Genomic DNA, 14832 nt, shown 5'->3' on the forward strand with positions numbered 1-14832 from the left:
AGCAGAACTCCACCTAGTCTTTTGTACTAAAGCTATGTGTCTAGGACGGAAATTTCCTACTGGGTGAGATACTAAGACCTAACAAGCTTTCTATAGATAAGCCAGGTCTGAATAAACATGAGAGCCACTGTTACCACTAGCCATGGGCTTTTCTTTGAGATTCTCAATCCAACTCACCTTAGTTCCTTAAAAGTGTTCCATGATTAAAACTCTGCTGAGGTATAGCAGTTACTCTTGAGTCCCTTGAGCTGGTCTTGTCCCACCCCCAGGTCTGTTCATACTGACAGTTACTGTCCTTCTCTTGCTCAAGTCCCTTTGTATTAACTATTTCACATTTCCTCTTTCTGTCAATGCCAACAAGCTATCTTAGCCTCTGGGTAAGATTTCTGGTCATTTTATATGAAATTCTTACAAAACTGACCCATGTGCTTTCTGAAACGGGAAGACCTTTACCATCCTTCTTGATTTGGAAGTCATCTGATCTCTATTTCACAAGGATTATCTGAAGATACATTTTCACAGTGGACACAGAGAAGCAACAGACAACTGATTTTCCTGATGAGGTTGAAATGTATTAAAATATGAGAAGAGGGCATTTCTTCTCTACACATAATTTTAAAGTCAGATTGAGAAAAGGAATTAGGTAGGGTGCTCCTACTGGTACTTGGAAGAAATGTGAAATCTCTCTTTTTGGAAAAATGCAAACCAAACCTAAAGATTTTATCTTTATCACAGTTAGTTATAGGAACACATCTCTTATTCAGACTCACTTGCCCAATTTCATTTTTCTGAACACACAGCCTTTGAACCCTCACTCAGGAGAGAAGTTGCCAAGTCACTGCAAAACTGTACACATCCATATCCCAAGGACTGCCTCAAAAAGTCTCTGTCAGAAGCTCAGACTATTACTTTATAGCTAATCCCAACAAACGTTTTCTGGTTTCTATATCCAAGTAATCAGAAGCCACAACTCAGAAGAAAGGGAGAGTCACTAAAGGCAGGCACATAGGCATACTGAAAGCATTCATAAGAAAATAAACAACCAAAAGCTTTAACAAATAAATAAAACAATTCAAACTGTACACTGCTATGGGGAAATCGCCTGAGAAACCTCAGCAAGCCCAGAGGGAATCAGTGTATTCAGCATAATACAATAACTGAGGTTCAGGAAAATGATGACTCTGGGTCAAATAAGGGGAAAGAAATTATCTTCAGTATCCTTTGTTTAAAGAAAGAAGGGAATGTAAATTTTAGAGAAATGTCCCTCCAAAATGATGCTCAGGAGGTGCTATCCTCAGCTATATGGGAAACCTAGCTGTAGAGAAAGACATTTCTTGAGTGGTTCAAATGAATGAAGTTTAAGTGTACTTAAAATTTCAGTTCTTAAACACCTCACCCAGTTATTTTAAGATGTTTCTATTATATGAAAATGCTTCTAAACACTTGTTGAACCCTAAATTAGTAAAACGATACCTGGCATTCATACTAGTGTAGGCTGCTAAGAGAAATCATGAACACCCCAATGCCCACTCCCCCACAAAACAGTATCTAACCACAACTGTCCTGAGTCGGCAATAAAATACCCGAATTAGAAAGAGAGATCGTTTGGGCAAATGTGAGTTTTCAGAAGTATAATCTGAGGAGGAAAGAAAAATTACCCACACAAACTTGATCATAATATTTAGAAAAACCTCTGACATTGTAACTGGAATTATGTACTATTTTGTTTAAGTAGCCATTGCTGCCAAATATTTACATTCATATTTTTAAAGACAACTTTATGCCTACTAATTACCTAAGGAACCACAAGGCAGAGGCTTGCCGCACACTTTTCCACATGAAGGGACAGGATCCATGCATGTTTTCCGACCGCTACTTCCAAGTTCTAGCAATTGGCTGAGAGGGGTTTGCCCACAAGGGCAACAGCGCACCAGCTGGGGGAGACGTGGGCATGGCTGGCAGGGCTGAGGGTGGCACACCTGTGAACACGTGTGGTTCCCACATTTCAAGTCCCTGTTAAGAAAAACAACAGACTATTACATAATTATTGCATAAAATACAGCTTTATTCTAACTGAGAAAAACATCAAACCTTACTTGCCACATATCTTTAAGCAGCCAAAGTCCCCAAATCCATCAGACTTTCCTATATCTGTTCCACATAACACGTCTCGGGAGGTGCTGCCACAGTAGCATACTTGAGGACATAATTTCAGAAACAAAAGATTAGTAATCTGTACAGGTGCTTAAAATATTCTAAACAATCTATAAGAAAACACAAAATGCTATTCACTAGTGTTGATTAGACCTGATGCAGAAATAAATGTGGCTTATACAGCAGCTCTAAGCCCCACTTAAGAGCTTCACCACAGGAAAAGAATTAAAAAGGCCTTATTAGACTCTGTCCATATCTCATGGATATGCAGCACACCTCAACATGAGCATTAAAGTGAAGCAATCCTTTAGAGTAAAAGACTACTCTCTGGTCCATAAGGCCATGGTTGAAAACCATGGATTGTGAGGCTTTCTGGGGTCCTGTGGAGATGTTGCAGGAGATGGAAGCTAAACTGGTGGTAGTTACAGAGGAGTTGATAACTGGATTCCATCCTCACTTCAACCAAGCAGCATAGATTTAATACTTCATATCCTGGGGTTCACATAAAATGCTTGGAAAAAGTCTCTGATGCTAAAAAGAAATTTAAAAATAGGCACAATATAAAATCCTTATTAATTTGTATTCTACTATTGTTAAATTTGAAGTAATCATGTTTGAGTACTGACAATGAGTAAAAAAAGTGTTTCAAATAACTTGAGACTTTTATTTACTGCATAGAGAACCCAGTCTAATATCTATAGATTTTTCTATGGGTTGAAGAAATAATGGGTTACTTTATTTCTTGAGATCAGCAATAAGTATGTGTTATATTCAAGGAGTTAGTTTCTAAAGCAAACTAAAAAAAAAAAAAAGTTTCTGACTAGTATGTAACAAAGTCTGGTAAGGACTAATTTTCATCAACTTAGATAATTGGTGGAATCAACAAATTGGTAAACAAACCCTAGCAACTGAGAGCTTCTGCAAGCAGGCTTTTCTTTGCTAAGTTTCTGCTCAAATAGAACAGAGGCTTTTTTTCAGAGACATAAGAGAGCTGTGAACCAAAGAATCAAGGGTCAGAAAACTGTGACAATAACATTCTTTTCAAGTACACATGGAACATTCTCTAGGATTGACCACATACTAAGGCACAAAACAAACCTCAACAAATTTAAGAGTATAGAAACTATTTCAAGCATCTTCTCTGACCACAATGGCATGAAACTAGAAATCAACCAAGGGAAAACAAATGAGAAAAACAACGATTACATGAAGACTAAACAACATGCTACTAAAAAACCAATGGGTCAACGAGGAAATCAAAAAGCAAACTAAAAAACAGCAAACTAAAAAATACCTCGAGGCAAAAAGTCTGCAAGTAACAAATGCTGGAGAGGGTGTGGAGAAAAGGGAACTCTCTTATACTGTTGGTGGGAATGTAAATTGGTATAGCCACTACGGAAAACAGTATGGAGGTTCCTCAGAAACCTAAAAATAGAATTACCATATGATCCAGCAATCCCATTCCTGGGCAAATATCTGGACAAAACTATAATTCAAAAAGATACATGCCCCCCTATGTTCACAGTAGCACTATTCAAAATAGCTAAGACATGGAAACAAACTAAATATCCATCCACAGATGAATGGATAAAGATGTGGCACATATATACAATGGAATACTACTCAGCCATAAAAAAGAACAAAATAATGTCATTTGCAGCAACGTGGATGCAGCTAGAGATTATCATACTAAGTGAAATCAGAAACAGAAAGACAAATACCATATGATATCACTCATATGTGGAATCTAAAATGTGACACAGGGCTTCCCTGGTGGCGCAGTGGTTAAGAATCCACCTGCCAATGCAGGAGAAACGGGTTCAAGCCCTTGTCCGGGAAGATCCCACATGCCGCGGAGCAACTAAGCCTGTGTGCCACAACTACTGAGCCTGCGAGCCACAACTACTGAAGCCCCCATGCCTAGAGCCCAAGCGCTGCAACGAAGAGTAGCCCCCGCTCGCCGCAACTAGAGAAAGCCCGCACGTAACAATGAAGACCCAACGCCGCCAAAAATAAAATAAAATTAAATTAAATTAAATTAAAATAAAATAAATAAAATATGACACAAATGAACTTATCTATAAAACAGAAACAGACTCACAGACATAGAGAACAGACTTGTGGTTGCCAAGAAAGGGGGTGTGGGGGAGGGATGGACTGGGAGTTTGGGGTTAGTAGATGCAAACTATTACATATAGAATGGATGGACAAAAGGTCCTACTATATAGCACAGGGAACTATATTCAATGTCCTGGGATAAACCATAATGGAAAATATGAAAAAGAATGTATATATTATGTAAAACTGAGTTACTTTGTTGTACAGCAGAAATTAACACAACATTGTAAATCACTATACTTTAATTAAAAAAATTTAAGCATGTAGATCTCAAAAAAAAAAAGAAAGAAAAGAAAAGAAAATTGTGCAATAAAAACAAAAGTAGAGCCCCTGATCAATCAGGAAATAATCTGAGTACAACACTAAAAACTCTACTATGCTTAGGCACGAGAGACAGAAATATGAGCTGATGACAGAAGAGTTGGGTGGAGTCACTGCTGGTTAAAGAGTATTAAGGAACCAAAGACAGTCTGCAGAAAGGTCTCTGTTGCCAGCCTGAACCTGTTCAGCATTTTTACCAGCACGTGAATGAAGACCCAGAAGGAATGCTTATTAAATCTCCAGATAAGGCTGAGAGTGATCTTAGGAGAATTACAATTCAAGAAGATAAATAAACTACACTGATGGCCAAAATGCTTTGCTAGATATTTAATATGGACAAACAAAAAGTCTTCAACTGGGTCTGAAAAATCAGCTACGTACACAAAAACAGAAAGGAAGAGACTGGGATCCATACAAATCTGACAAAAAAGTGTGATTCAGCCCAATATGTATCAAGAGCTAAAAATGGTCCAAATCAAAGGGACTCTCCCACACTACAATCTACACTGCTAAAACCAAACTGCCAATATATACTTAACTCCTGCCTTATCTCAAAATGGATTTGGGGCAGCATATAAGGATACATGAGATATATCTAGAGAACGCAAATTAAAAGATGTGAAAAGAAAAAGAAAAACAATGGTAAGGGTAGAGAATGAATCACAGCTAAAAAGTACACACTATAAAGACGAACATTAGGTCAGTTATACCAGCTTCCTAAGATACAGTCTTTGAGGAAACACAACTTCTTGGAACTAAGACCAGACAAGACTTTCTTCCAAGAGGATCCATAAACAGAATACTGAATAGTATATGGCACAATTCCCTACATAAAATCCTTATAGTGCACAGCACAAAACATTTCATAGGGTTATTTCTTATTGTAAGTGCAAGCACAGATCAATAGCATCACACCAAAGTAAAATCTAATAAAATAAAACTATATAACCAATACACAGCAGCTGACTGACTAGAGGCAGTCATAAAAACAGAGGAACTACACAATATGTGGTCCTTTGAGACTCACTTCTTTCACTTAGTATAATGTTTTGGAGGTTCATTCACTTCATAGCATGTATCAATCCTTCATTCCTTTTCATGGCTGTATAATATTCCTTTTTATGGACATATCACATTTATTCCATTCATCATTTGATAGAAATCTGTATTGCTCACACATTTTGACTATTACGAAAAATGCTGCTATGAACATATATTCACAAGTTCTGTATGGACATATATTTTCATTTCTCTTGGGTATATGCCAAGGAGTTGAATTGCTGGATCACATGGTAATTCTATGTTTAACCTTTAAAGGAACTACTGGACAGTTTTCTTTTTCTTTTTCTTTTTTGGCCACACCACACGGCTTGTGGGATCTCAATTCTCCGACCCGGGATTTAACCTGAGCCATGGCAGTGAAAGCCCAGAATCCTAACCATAAGGCCACCAGGGAACTCCCCTGGACTGTTTTCTAAAGTGGTTATACTATTCTGCCCTTACTGTGGTTTTAATTTACATTTTCCTAGTGTTTAAAGGTGTTAAGCACCTTTCATGTGTTTACTGACCATTAACATATTTTCTTTTGTGAAGTAGCTGTTCAAGTCTTTTGCTCACTGTGTGAGTTGTTTGTCTTTTTTTGGTTGATTTGTAGGAGTACTTTATCTTTTTCTTTTTTCTTTGGTAGGAGTACTTTATTATTATTATTTTTTTTTTTTTTTTTTTTTTTTAATAGGGAGCATTTTCTTTTTTCAAATTTTTTTATTTATTTATTTTATTTATGGCTGTGTTGGGTCTTCGTTTCTGTGGGAGGGCTTTCTCTAGTTGTGGCAAGTGGGGGCCACTCTTCATCGCGGTGCGCGGGCCTCTCGCTATCGCGGCCTCTCTTGTTGCGGAGCACAGGCTCCAGATGTGCAGGCTCAGTAATTGTGGCTCACGGGCTCAGTTGCTCCGTGGCATGTGGGATCTTCCCAGACCAGGACTCGAACCCGTGTGCCCTGCATTGGCAGGCAGATTCTCAACCACTGTGCCACCAGGGAAGCCCTGGTAGGAGTACTTTAAATATTCTGAATACAATCTGTGATTTATCAATTCATTTCCTTAATGTGATAAAGTTCAATTTATCAATTATTTTCTTTTACGGTTAGTATTTTTGTTGCTCTATGAAGTCTCTGCCTGATCCCAAAGTCATGAAAATATTCTCTTATAGTTTCGTCTGGAAACTATGTTTCTGGGTTTTACATTTAAGCCCATGACCCATATAGTATTAATTTTTGTGTAAAGAGTGAGACAGGGGTTGAGGGTCACTTTTTTTTCCCATATATACATCCAGCTGTTCTAGGACCATTTGTAAAAAGACTCCTTTTTCTACCGAATTAACTTAATATCTTGGTTGAAAATCAACTGACTGTATACATTGAGGTCTATTTCTGGACTCTATTGTCTTCCATTGATCTACTAGTCTACCTTTACACCAATAACCACAATGTCACAATTACTGTAACTTTGTAAGTCTTAAAATCAGGTCTTTCAACTGTTCCTTTTCAAGATTACTTTGGCCTTTCTGGGTCTTTTTCAAGTAATTACTGCAAAAAAATTTCACAAGCAGTTACTTTTAAACAGCATTAAAAAAATCTACCGTCCAAATTCTATAGGACAATGACCTATACTGGTATTATGCAACCAAAATAATGAAAACCATCTAGGGAGTTCCCTGGAGGTCCAGTGGTTAAAGACTCTGTGCTTCCACTGCAGGGGGCGTGGATTCGATCCCTGGTAGGGGAACTAAGATCCCACATGCTGCAAGGTGTGGCAGAAAAACCCCCCAAAAACAAAAAACCGTCTAATCATTCATGTATCTCCAGTTCTCTCTACCCAAGGTACCAAACCTAATAGAGTCTTTGTGACTACAGGCTTGAGACAAATCCATGTCATCAAGACAACCATAAATAAGGTCCCAGAAAAGTACCCAAGTACTGCTGGCTGGTGTGCTCACCACTTACCTTGGTTTAATATGATCCGACAAGGCTGGCATGGACCCCCATGGCACAGCTCAGCACAGTGGTGCCGACCACAATTCAAAACATTCTCACAAGGGTTAGAACAGTGGACTGAGATGGCCTGACCACAGCGAACTGTGTGCCTGTAAAAATAGATGTAAAGACAGCATTAGTCTAATGTTGGATATTGAGGTCCTATTTGACAGCTAAACTAACCTTCCCCCAAAACCTACTAAACCTTTTCTCTTTGCCCAGTTTCCCCTACTTTTTCTCTTTCCCTCTTCCAATCATTTCCTCAATTCCTCTTCCCTTCTCCACTCTTTCTTCTTTTTCCTCCTTTGCTTTCCTTATTTCCTATTCTGCCTTTTTTCTCTCCCCTATTTTCTGGCCAGTGAGGAACTGAGGGCCTAAGTATTTGTTACAATGTGATTTCTTCTCTGAGTTGAAACAGCATGCAGGAGGGGAAAGAGCCTGGAGCTCCCATAGTATCTTACAGAGGTGGGTAGGGAGGTTGGGAGGTGTAGTTGTAATGAACGTTCTTGGAATGAAAGCACAATGGCATTCTCCTGGGACCTGGCACTCTGGCATTTTAGGCAGTTGTGATACTTAAGAACATGCTGTATGTGACTTTGATTCAGGATGGGGAGATCATTCTGGCTTTGCTCTAATAAACATCCCGATTTTGCCGACTTGTCTGCTAGAGAAGGATATGAGGCCGCTGCTCTTAGACAATCATCTTCAGGTTTCTTTCCAGGGTAATGGTTTAGATCTTGGAGTCTACTCTCCCACAAGAAGTTTTATTCTATCCCCCTACTCCCACTTCAACTACATATTTTGTTTTAAGAAGTCACTGTTACATACATAGATGATCAGTTTCCAGTGCTCAGCGTCACAGCTAACATCAACCCCTTGAGGAAGACACTACTATTTCTACCATACGATAAGAAAAATGAGGCTCACCAAGAAGAAGCAACTTGCCCAGGTCAACAACTAGTTAGTGGCAGAGCCCAAATCTGACCTGGGCTTTCTGACCCATAGCCCCTTGCATGTGACTCTCTGTAAGGCCAAACTGCTACCCTTGTAAGTTCAGTAAACATTTAAAAAATGCTTATCACTGAAAATCTGCACTATCCCATCTCGTCTTGTAGTTCAGAAATCATTTTGCGGTCTTAACTGGGCCTCCGCAGCTATCAGTGATCCTTGCACTGATAAAGCAGGAGAACTTGCATTGTAAAGAAAAGAGAGCGGGCTCTGGGGCTACTTATTCTTTCTTTCAACAATATTCACTGAAAACCTAGACACCAGATACTATGCTAGGCACAGATAAGTGGCCCTTGCCTCTTGGACCTTAGCAGGCCTGGGTTCAATTCCTGGTTCTTTCACCCACTAGAGAGGTTAAGAAAAAAGTCCCTGTCACCTTGGCATTGCATCTGAAATGGGTAATCTCACTATTTTATAACTTCTTAATCACCTATAAGATTGCAGGATTAAGGCAGCACAGGAAATTACTATTTACGGAAAAGTACTATTTACACCTACCATTTATTAATGGTAGTAAATAAATACTATTTGCACCTACCTACTAATCTTTTATTTTAGAAATTCATACATAAACCATTAATGTGGAAACTGAAGTCTTCTTCGGAGTACAATTCTAACGTTACCTGGTCCGTCCACATTCACATGCTTTAGTCATAAATGCAGGGCAGGGTGGGCAAGGTCCAGGATGGCAGAGGCTGAAAAAGAAAGGCTGTAATGAATAAATCATACCCATGTATCCAAACTTAAACAAAGCTGCCCCAGCTGGGCCCTACCATGAATATGGCAACAAATAAACTTCCTACGAAATGTTTTAGTATTTGTCTAAAGTTGATTAAACTATTTAAACAAAGATACCAACAATGTTTTTATATAGAAAGAATCGATAGCAGTATCATCTTAGAATATTTAACGAGAAAAGTAAAGCCCAAGTCAAAATACTGGTTTTATTTGGGTCTGATACTCAAAGATAACATTTCTAAATATGGTCTTGGCCCACTTAGTACAGTGAGTAGGGATAAAAAGAGTCTGCCACTCAGGATGGCCAATGGGGTCCTTTAGAGGATCAGAACCTGAACAAAGTAACAGAGCTTAAATCTGCTAGATCCATGAGAAGTACAGACATTTTCTCATCAGCTGGTAAAGTGATAACCAGGTGATAGGCTAACAATGGGAACATTGAAAAGAAGGTTGCTTGGGGTGCGGGGAGGCATGTTGGTAAGTAACAAAGGGGAAAGGGACGCATGGAAAAAAACCGTGCCTAATTTTTGCTGTAGGTCAGAATTAGGCCTCTGAATAGTATGCTTTTTATAGGAGCTATGCTATAAAGAGACCAAAGAAAAAATGAACAAAATGGAAATAAATTCCAATTCAAATAAATACTGCCCTCTTCAAAGCAGACACCCCTGGTAAATTACACACCTGTACAGAAAGATCACTACTTAAAATATTTTGGGAACTTTGCGGGGGGGCAGGGGGGACACCTATGTGATGGCAAATCACAATCCTTTGGGAATTAAAAGCCAATCAGAGGGGACTTCCCTGGTGGCACAGTGGTTAAGAACCCGCCTGCAAATGCAGGGGACACGGGTTTGAGCCCTGGTCCAGGAAGATCTCACATGCCGCGGAGCAACTAAGCCCGTGCGCCACAACTACTGAGCCTGCACTCTAGAGCTGGCGAGCTGCAACTACTGAGCCCATGTGCCACAACTACTGAAGCCTGCACGCCTAGAACCTGTGCTCTGCAACAAAGACAAGCCACAGCAATGAGAAGCCCGCGCACCGCAATGAAGAATAGCAACCGCTCTCCGCAACTAGAGAAAGCCCGCACGCAGCAATGAAGACCCAACGCAGCCAAAACTAATAAAATAAAATAAATAAATTTTAAAAAAATAGCCAATCAGAGCCAAGTGTAATTAATCAAGTGGGTAACAGAATTTGCTATAAAAATCAGGTGTGCCTATAAAGTGGTCTGGTTGGATTTTTTATGTGACTACTAAATCAGTTATAATAATTCTTTTTTTTTTTTTAATACTTTATTTTATTTATTTATTTATTTATGATTGTGTTGGGTCTCTTAGTTTTCGTGTGAGGGCTTTCTCTAGTTGCGGCAAGTGGGGGCCACTCTTCATCGCGGTGCGGGGGCCGCTCTTCATCGCGGTGCGCGGGCCTTTTCACTATCGCGGCCCCTCCCGTTGCGGGGCACAGGCTCCAGACGCGCAGGCTCAGTAGTTGTGGCTCACGGGCCCAGTTGCTCCGTGGCATGTGGGATCTTCCCAGACCAGGGCTCGAACCCATGTCCCCTGCATTGGCAGGCAGATTCTTAACCACTGTGCCACCAGGAAAGCCCTTAAATAACTTCAGACTGATAGACAAACTGCTGGTCAAGTGTGGCTGATTCCAGGTTATTTCAAATATCCCTGAGGCCTGGACTTAACCCCAGGTTCTCATAACCTTCAAAGCAGTGGTTCAGAACACTGCCTACATATTAGAATCACCTGGAAAAAAACTACAATGCTTAGACCCACCCCAAGAGATTCTGATTCAATTGCTCTGAGGCAGAGACTGGGCACTGGTGTTTTAAAGTGTTCCTTAAATGACTGACCACCTGATCTGTATCACAGTGGTGTTCTCTGACAGTCATGACAGGGCCCCATTTCTGCTGAAGGCTTTCTAAAGATAATTCATGTGGAGGATTAATGTCTTGTTACTGAATTTACTAAAATGGCAACTAAGGGAAGGAATAGATGAGTCCCTGAGTTCTGACCTATGGAAGCAGTCAAAGGAAGAGGAAGGGCTGATTGTCCAGCAGATGGCAGACCATGCTGTTTAGCTCAGTCTGAATAGCTCTCCCCACAACGATATTCTCCAGCACCATCCCTACATCTTGATCACAAGACCTCTGATCCAACCCCAGCTCCATACAATAGAAGCGAGGTACCAGTGGAAGCAAGTATAACACTCTGATGTCTGTTTTCTCTTAGATTTGGGTAATAAAAGCAAGTGTTACCATTTCTTGACCACTTACCATGTGCCAGACTCTGTACCAAGTCTCTTTAGTGTGTTAATTAATTTAATATTCATAGAACTCTGAAACTATTTTTGATCTATCATTATTATCTTACAGGTCCAGAAACTGAGGCTCAGAGAAGTAATTTGTCCAACATCACATAACTGTTAAGAGACAAACCCAGGAATTAAACCTTTGTCTGAAGCCAAAGCCCATAGAAATTTATTTGTAACTGATCAACTGTTTATTATTGTGCATTTCTCTCCTCATCTGTAAAATGGAGATGATAAATATCTATACATCACTGGGCTGTTGTAAGGATTCAACGAGTCAGCTTTTGCAGAGTACCTGGCACAAAGCAAGTGCTCAGTAAATGATACCACACTGTCCCTCACCCAGTCCTGTTACGTGGTAACCAGATATGTGTACTGAGAGCTGCAAGCAAAGCGTGTTCACCAGGAATCCCCAGGAGTCTAGTGTTCCAACTTACAGGTTACAGGAATGTGGGCAGTCCTGGCCAGGCTGTTTCTTTCTACACACCTCACCACAACTATGTGGAATTTCATTTCTGCTCCATTCAGGATTCTTTACCTTGCCTAAAACATATCAAATAGGAGAGTCAATGGTATAAACTTCAACTGCATCGTAGACTTTGATGAAATAATACAATATAGCCAGACAGCATGAAACATCAGGACGGTGTTCATTAGTTCAATAAACACATTGTCCTAAAATAAGAAGGTGAACGTAATGCTACTCATCAAAAGCTTCACTGAGTATGATAAATTCTGGATTACCTGGAAAAGACAAATAGTCATTTTTACTGATGAAAATGCCACTTAGATTAATGGACACATTTAATCTAAGATTTAAACAAAACCTACAAGATAAGCTTTCTGTAAATGGGTCTTTGAATTGATATGGGAATATCTACTGTAAGGATCAGAAAGAGGGAATAAGGGAAGACAGCAATGGGGGGAGGGGAGAGGCAGTAAGAAATGGAAAGGACATAAGTCCCCCAGTATAGGAGGAACTCACCTATTCTAAAATTAAAATATAGGCATAAAAGGGTTATAATTTTTAACATCTTTATTGGAGTATAACTGCTTTACAATGGTGTGTTAGCTTCTGCTTTATAACAAAGTGTATCAGTTATACATATACATATGTTCCCGTATCTCTTCCCTCTTGCATCTCCCTCCCTCCCACCCTCTCTATCCCACCCCTCTAGGTGGTCACAAAGCACCAAGCTGATCTCCCTGTGCTATGCGGCTGTTTCCCACTAGCTATCTATTTTACATTTGGTAGTGTACATATGTCCATGCCACTCTCTCACTTTGTCACAGCTTACCCTTCCCCCTCCCCATATCCTCAAGTCCATTCTCTAGTAGGTCTGTGTCTTTATTCCCGTCTTGCCCCTAGGTTCTTCATGACCATTTTTTTTTCTTAGATTCCATATATATGTGTTAGCATACGGTATTTGTTTTTCTCTTTCTGACTTACTTCACTCTATATGACAGACTCTAACTCCATCCACCTCACTACAATTAACTCAATTTCGTTTCTTTTTATGGCTGAGTAATATTCCATTGTATCTATGTGCTACATCTTCTTTATCCATTCATCCGATGATGGACACTTAGGTTGCTTCCATGTCCTGGCTATTGTAAATAGAGCTGCAATGAACATTTTGGTACATGACGCTTTTTGAATTATGGTTTTCTCAGGGTATATGCCCAGTAGTGGGATTGCTGGGTCATATGATAGTTCTATTTTTAGTTTTTTAAGGAACCTCCATACTGTTCTCCATAGTGGCTGTATCAATTTACATTCCCACCAACAGTGCAAGAGGGTTCCCTTTTCTCCACACCCTCTCCAGCATTTATTGTTTCTAGATTTTTTGATGATGGCCATTCTGATCGGTGTGAGATGATATCTCATTGTAGTTTTGATTTGCATTTCTCTAATGATTAATGATGTTGAGCATTCTTTCATGTGTTTGTTGGCAATCTGTATAACTTCTTTGGAGAAATGTCTATTTAGGTCTTCTGCCCATTTTTGGATTGGGTTGTTTGTTTTTTTGATATTGAGCTGCGTGAGCTGCTTGTAAATTTTGGAGATTAATCCTTTGTCAGTTGCTTCATTTGCAAATATTTTCTCCCATTCTGAGGGTTGTCTTTTCGTCTTGTTTGTTTTCCTTTGCTGTGCAAAAGCTTTTAAGTTTCATTAGGTCCCATTTGTTTATTTTTGTTTTTATCTCCATTTCTCTAGGAGGTGGGTCAAAAAGGATCTTGCTGTGATTTATGTCATAGAGTGTTCTGCCTATGTTTTCCTCTAAGAGTTTGATAGTGTCTGGCCTTACATCTAGGTCTTTAATCCATTTTGAGTTTATTTTTGTGTATGGTGTTAGGGAGTGTTCTAATTTCATACTTTTACATGTACCTGTCCAGGTTTCCCAGCAGCACTTATCGAAGAGGCTGTCTTTTCTCCACTGTATATTCTTGCCTCCTTTATCAAAGATAAGGTGACCATATGTGCATGGGTTTATCTCTGGGCTTTCTATCCTGTTCCACTGATCTATATTTCTGTTTTTGTGCCAGTACCATAGTCTTGATTACTGTAGCTTTGTAGTATAGTCTGAAGTCAGGGAGCCTGGTTCCTCCAGCTCCATTTTTCTTTCTCAAGATTGCTTTGGCTATTCGGGGTCTTTTGTGTTTCCATACAAATGGTGACATTTTTTGTTCTAGTTCTGTGAAAAACGCCAGTGGTAGTTTGATAGGGATTGCATTGAATCTGTAGATTGCTTTCAGTAGTAGAGTCATTTTCACAATGTTGATTCTTCCAATCCAAGAACATGGTATATCTCTCCATCTATTTGTAACATCTTTAATGTCTTTCATCAGTGTCTTATAATTTTCTGCATACAGGTCTTTTGTCTCCTTAGGTATGTTTATTCCTAGATATTTTATTCTTTTTGTTGCAATGGTAAACGGGAGTGTTTTCTTTTTTTTTTTAATATTTTTATTTATTTATTTATTTATTTATTTATTTATGGCTGTGTTGGGTCTTCGTTTCTGTGCGAGGGCTTTCTCTAGTTGCGGAGAGCGGGGGCCACTCTTCATCGCGGTGCGCGGGCCTCTCACTATCGCGGCCTCTCTTGTTGCGGAGAACAGGCTCCAGACGCGCATGCTC

The 14832-nt window shown here is 39.6% G+C and overlaps 1 protein-coding gene across 5 annotated transcripts in view; it reads right to left on the reverse strand.

The window, feature by feature from the left end:
- The window catches only part of NFX1 (nuclear transcription factor, X-box binding 1), a 78706-nt gene that overhangs the window by 38287 nt on the left and 25587 nt on the right, over positions 1-14832 (reverse strand). For all 5 annotated transcript variants that reach the window (XR_009008610.1, XR_009008611.1, XM_057548440.1 and 2 more), the window contains exons 5-9: positions 12131-12236; positions 9257-9328; positions 7596-7735; positions 2097-2196; positions 1796-2013 (exon numbers count right to left, since the gene is read on the reverse strand). Coding sequence is in view for 3 of the 5 variants with exons in the window: in XM_057548440.1 (XP_057404423.1) it covers positions 1796-2013; positions 2097-2196; positions 7596-7735; positions 9257-9328; positions 12131-12236 (636 nt within the window). In the remaining 2 variants the exon portion in view is untranslated. The remainder of the gene's footprint in view (positions 1-1795; positions 2014-2096; positions 2197-7595; positions 7736-9256; positions 9329-12130; positions 12237-14832) is intronic.

The sequence above is a fragment of the Balaenoptera acutorostrata genome, chromosome 6, assembly GCF_949987535.1.
Source record: "Balaenoptera acutorostrata chromosome 6, mBalAcu1.1, whole genome shotgun sequence".
Lineage (NCBI taxonomy): Eukaryota > Metazoa > Chordata > Mammalia > Artiodactyla > Balaenopteridae > Balaenoptera > Balaenoptera acutorostrata.